Source organism: Gracilinanus agilis, chromosome 1, assembly GCF_016433145.1.
Source record: "Gracilinanus agilis isolate LMUSP501 chromosome 1, AgileGrace, whole genome shotgun sequence".
Classification (NCBI taxonomy): domain Eukaryota; kingdom Metazoa; phylum Chordata; class Mammalia; order Didelphimorphia; family Didelphidae; genus Gracilinanus; species Gracilinanus agilis.
Window position 1 is genome coordinate 684,303,738 of NC_058130.1, and position 4,434 is coordinate 684,308,171.

General features: G+C 38.1%; 1 protein-coding gene across 1 annotated transcript in view; it reads right to left on the minus strand.

Annotated features, from left to right (window-relative positions):
• Positions 1 to 233: 233 nt before the first annotated feature.
• Positions 234 to 4,434, minus strand: part of SLA (Src like adaptor) — a 51,138-nt gene continuing 46,937 nt past the window's right edge. The window contains exons 6-8 of the mRNA XM_044684377.1: positions 3,086 to 3,138; positions 658 to 777; positions 234 to 347 (exon numbers count right to left, since the gene is read on the minus strand). Of these exons, the coding sequence (XP_044540312.1) occupies positions 234 to 347; positions 658 to 777; positions 3,086 to 3,138 (287 nt within the window). The remainder of the gene's footprint in view (positions 348 to 657; positions 778 to 3,085; positions 3,139 to 4,434) is intronic.

Genomic DNA, 4,434 nt, shown 5'->3' on the forward strand with positions numbered 1-4,434 from the left:
TGGAGATTTTCTTCTTTGTGGGTATTTCTTGCTTCCCAACAGTCTGAGGGACCCACTTTAGCTACTGTTTCCCCCAATTGAATTAGGGAATTATCTGCCCAGGTAGCTGGTGTGCATAGTTCAAAACCCAGGAAAAGACCTAGAATGTGAGGTGAGGAATAGTCATTGGGTCAGGGAGTTAAGAGTTAAAGCAACAGGTAGGATTAAGATAACAAGGGGAGAGGGGGAGGGGACTAGTAATTCCAGAGTGTCCTGAAGCTGTTTTTTATTGCTGAGAAAAAGATATTTGAGGTCTTCCACCGGCTCACAGGAATGGGTGTCCCCACCTCCTCTTCTGGCCCCTGTTTCTGGGGAGATAAAGGGTTTAATGAAAGAGACAGAAATCCATGTACTCTGCTGGTCCAGTTTTACAGTGGTGGGGGTGGATAGGATGAAACTATGGGGACCTTCCAAGCCAGTTGTTAGCTGATTTGATCCCTCCATTTGGGACAGTGTATGATTTCCTCTCCAACTTCCTTTGAAGGATTAGGGAGGATCTGATTAGCACAGTCCCTCAGGGCTTGGTGAATGGGGCTCAGCCCTAGATTTGCTCAGGGAGTTATTTTAAGTAGGTCAGTGCAATCAGGAGGGTCTGGACCTAATCAATTCTTTGCTTACAAAAGCAGGATTGTTGGGGTGGAGGCAGGCCAGCTTCCCAAGTGAGGGGCCTGCATGTGCCTGTGGAGCGTTCTCTATGTGCCATAGGTTCACCATCATGGACTTAAAGGATTCACTAGACTGTCAGGAGGATCCACAATATAAAAAAATGGTTAAGAACCTCTAGATTCTGGGACCAATAGGAGTTCCCAAAGGGGATAGATGCAAGGGGACTTGAGAAGCCAGAAGAGACTTCCTGGAAGAGGAGACCTTCAAGAATGGGTAGAATTTGGATAAATGAAAGAGTCATGTTGTAGAAGAGAATACCCTTTATCTGGCATTCATTCAGGTCTGGGTTCAATTCTTCCCTGAAGCATTTACTAGCAGTAGATCATCCAAAAGTCAATTAAACTCTCAGAGCCTTTGTTTTCATATCTGTAGAATGAGGATTACAACATCTATACAACTGACTTCATAGGATTGTTAAGAAAGTGCTTTGCAAACCTATGTGTAATAGAAATAAAAATTGTAGTAGTCAGTCAATTAACATTTACTAAGGGTTTTTTATGGCCCAGGCACTGTTAAGCACTGAGTAGCAGCAGCAACAGCAGCATATCACAGTTGCTATTTATTATTTTTAAGAAGTTAGGGAGGTAGGGTTGGGAAGAAGGTGCCCCCTCTGGACTTGTAACCTTAGGTCACTTAATGTAGCAGCTCCACAGGCAATATTCTAAGACTACAAATTAAGGGAGTTTCCTCACCTAGGAGTGCCACGGATCCAATCTGGATCCTATTTCTGGATATTATTATTAGAAATGGAGTAAAGGAACAGCATGAACCAAGGGTCCCAGGGAAAAGAATGACATGTGGAATGAACTGTGTACAGAAGAGACTGGCTAGAACAAAGGTTTATGTGCTGGAAAACAGTAAAAAGTCAAATTAGAGGAGCAGCTTTTTATAGTACAGGTGAAAGGAGAGCTAGACAACAGATTTGGTGTTAAATCCCAGCTCTTCCATTTACATCTCTCTTTGTATCTCTCTTTTTATCCCTGTCTCTGTCTCTATCTCTGTCTCTGTCTCTCTGTCTGTCTGTCTGTCTCTCAGTTTGTCTCTTTATGTCTCTATCTCTGTCTGTCTGTTTGCATGTCTGTCTGTCTCTTTTACATGGGATTTAGAGGTTGGATGAAATTGAGACCCATAGAAATTTAGTCATTTTGTGACCTTGAGCAAATGATTAAATTTCTATTGGTCTTAATTTCTTCCTCTGTAAGTTTAGGGGAACAACTGAATTCGATATCTCTAACATACTTCTATTCCCCGATAATAAAGTAGCATGGGGGATCTTGAAAATCAGGCATATTTTGAAGTTAATGTGGTAGGCAGTAGGGAAGCATTTTATTTAATTCTTATTTTTTTTAATAATTGATTTATTTGTTACATTGAAATTCCCAGGTTTCTCTCCTCCCTTTCTACTCTCCTGACTCTAAAGAAGGTATCATTTGACAAAAGGATCTATGAATATATAATATTATGTTTTGCTTATTTTTATTTATCAGTTCTTTCTCTGGAACTGGACATACACAAGTTATTCTTTAAGCTATATTTCCATTGCTGTATATAATGTTCCCTTGATTCTGCTCATTTCACTCTTCATAATTACATGTAGGTATTTCTAGTATTGAAAATAACCTGCTCAGAATTTCTCATAGAGAAGGTTTCTATCACACACCTATGCTACAACTTGTTCAGCCTTTCTGCAAATGTCACTTTAAATTCTTGTGTAGATGAGGATGGACAAAATTTATAGAAAATAAGCTACCAAGCACATATCACTTTTGTCTTCTGCTTTAAAGAGTTCACAATAAATGGGTTTGAGCCACAGGGCCATCCCTGGGTAGTGATGGAATTGTCTGGCTTATTTTTCTACTATTCTGCTCTCCACCTAACCTCTAAATCTCTTCCACCTTAATGAGTCCAACAGCCTGGGATACAAGGAGGCTCAAAGATAGATTCACCAATAACTTCTCTAGTCATAGAAAACTAAAGGCACTTGAAGAAATTCTAAAATTCTTTCTCAGTTGACAAGTTATTCGCTTTACTGGTGTTGCTTTAAGTGGACAGTGGGAAATATTGTCATTTGAGGATTCAGATTTCAGCAGGGAGTAGCTTCCTATTGTGCAGTTCATTACTTTTATGGAGTGGAATTGAAGCATGGAATGCCTGCTGTATTGATCTCATGCTGGAGCATTTTCTTACCTTGCCCCAGACCTCTGGTAAAACCCCAAGCCAATGTCCTAATTTAGAATTTCAGCCAGAGCCATTCCAGCCTTTTGAGGTTTTAGGAATTCAGGGAGGATCTCAGTGTCTCACCAGGTATTCCTTTGGCCCACTGCTGGGTATCGAATACTATGTTTGTATCTCTGGAAAAAGAGAAATAAATAGGAGGTACAGTTGCTGATTTAAGGCGTTTGCATTCTAGCTCAGAAAACAGGACATAGACACCTGGATTTAAGAATAATAATCAGTGAAGTTTGGGAGAGAGTATTATACAGGGAAAAGAACACTGGATTTGCATTTAGGGGATAGACTAGATTTCAAAACCTGGTTCTACTAAGGTGAGTGACCTGGAGCAAGTCACATACCCTCTCTTGGCTCAGCCTCCTCATCTGGAAAATGAGGAGGTTGGATTAGATGACTTCTGCAATTCATTTCAGCTTGAAATCTAATGATTCTAGGACCATCTTCCTCCTACTTAGTTTCCTACACTACCAAATAAAGCCATTTTTAAATTATTCCAGAGCTACTTGTCTGGTTTCTTATTCATTCATTCATCCAACTTGAAAGTAGTGTCAAAACATCCCATGTTCTCATTCTACCCAGGCATCATGCCCACATATCCTCACATGCTCCTTCCCCATCATCCCAGCCTCCTGTCTCTACCATTCTCCAACTTTTGGTTTCATCTCTGATGTCTCATTTATAATTATTCCACCAGCTCTTCCTTTCCTGAGGTCCATCTCTCCTTCATGCAGAACAAATAATCATCATGATAGCAAAAGAGAAAAAGCTTACATTTACTATAAAGTATTTTATAATGGAAATCTCCAATAGAAGGGCAGCTAGGTGATGCAGTGGATAGAATGCCAACCCTGGAGTCAACACCATTTGCCTTCCTAAGTTCAAATCTGGACTTAGACACTTACTAGCTGTGTGACCCTGGACAATTCACTTAAACTACATTTGCTTTAATCCACTGGAGAAGGAAATAGCAAACCATTCCATTATCTTTGTCAGGAAGACTCCATGGACATTATGGCCCATGGAGTCACGCAGAATGAGATTCCACTGCACCACAACAAAGATAGCATTAGGGATTTTGGCTAACATGCCACACTATTTGCTCATATGAATTTCTAGTCCACTTTTGACACACGTTTTAATTCACAAAGTATTTTATATGCATTATGCCATAATAATAATTATAACTATTTTATTTTTATCGTATTTTTATTTTATTCTTATTTATTTTATTATTTTGTGATTATTATCTTTTTATTTTATCTTTTATTTATTTATTTTGTTAGATTTAAATTTTATTTCATTATTTTTAAATTTTATCAAATTTTATAATTAAATTTAAAATTTAATTATTAATATTATATTATAGTGTAATTAATATTATGACATAATATTAATTATAATATAATTTAATTATAACTAACATTGAGATAATTGAGCCATTCAAGTCTTGCAAAATCCTTTACATTCATTATGTTATTTGATCCTTGCAACAAACTT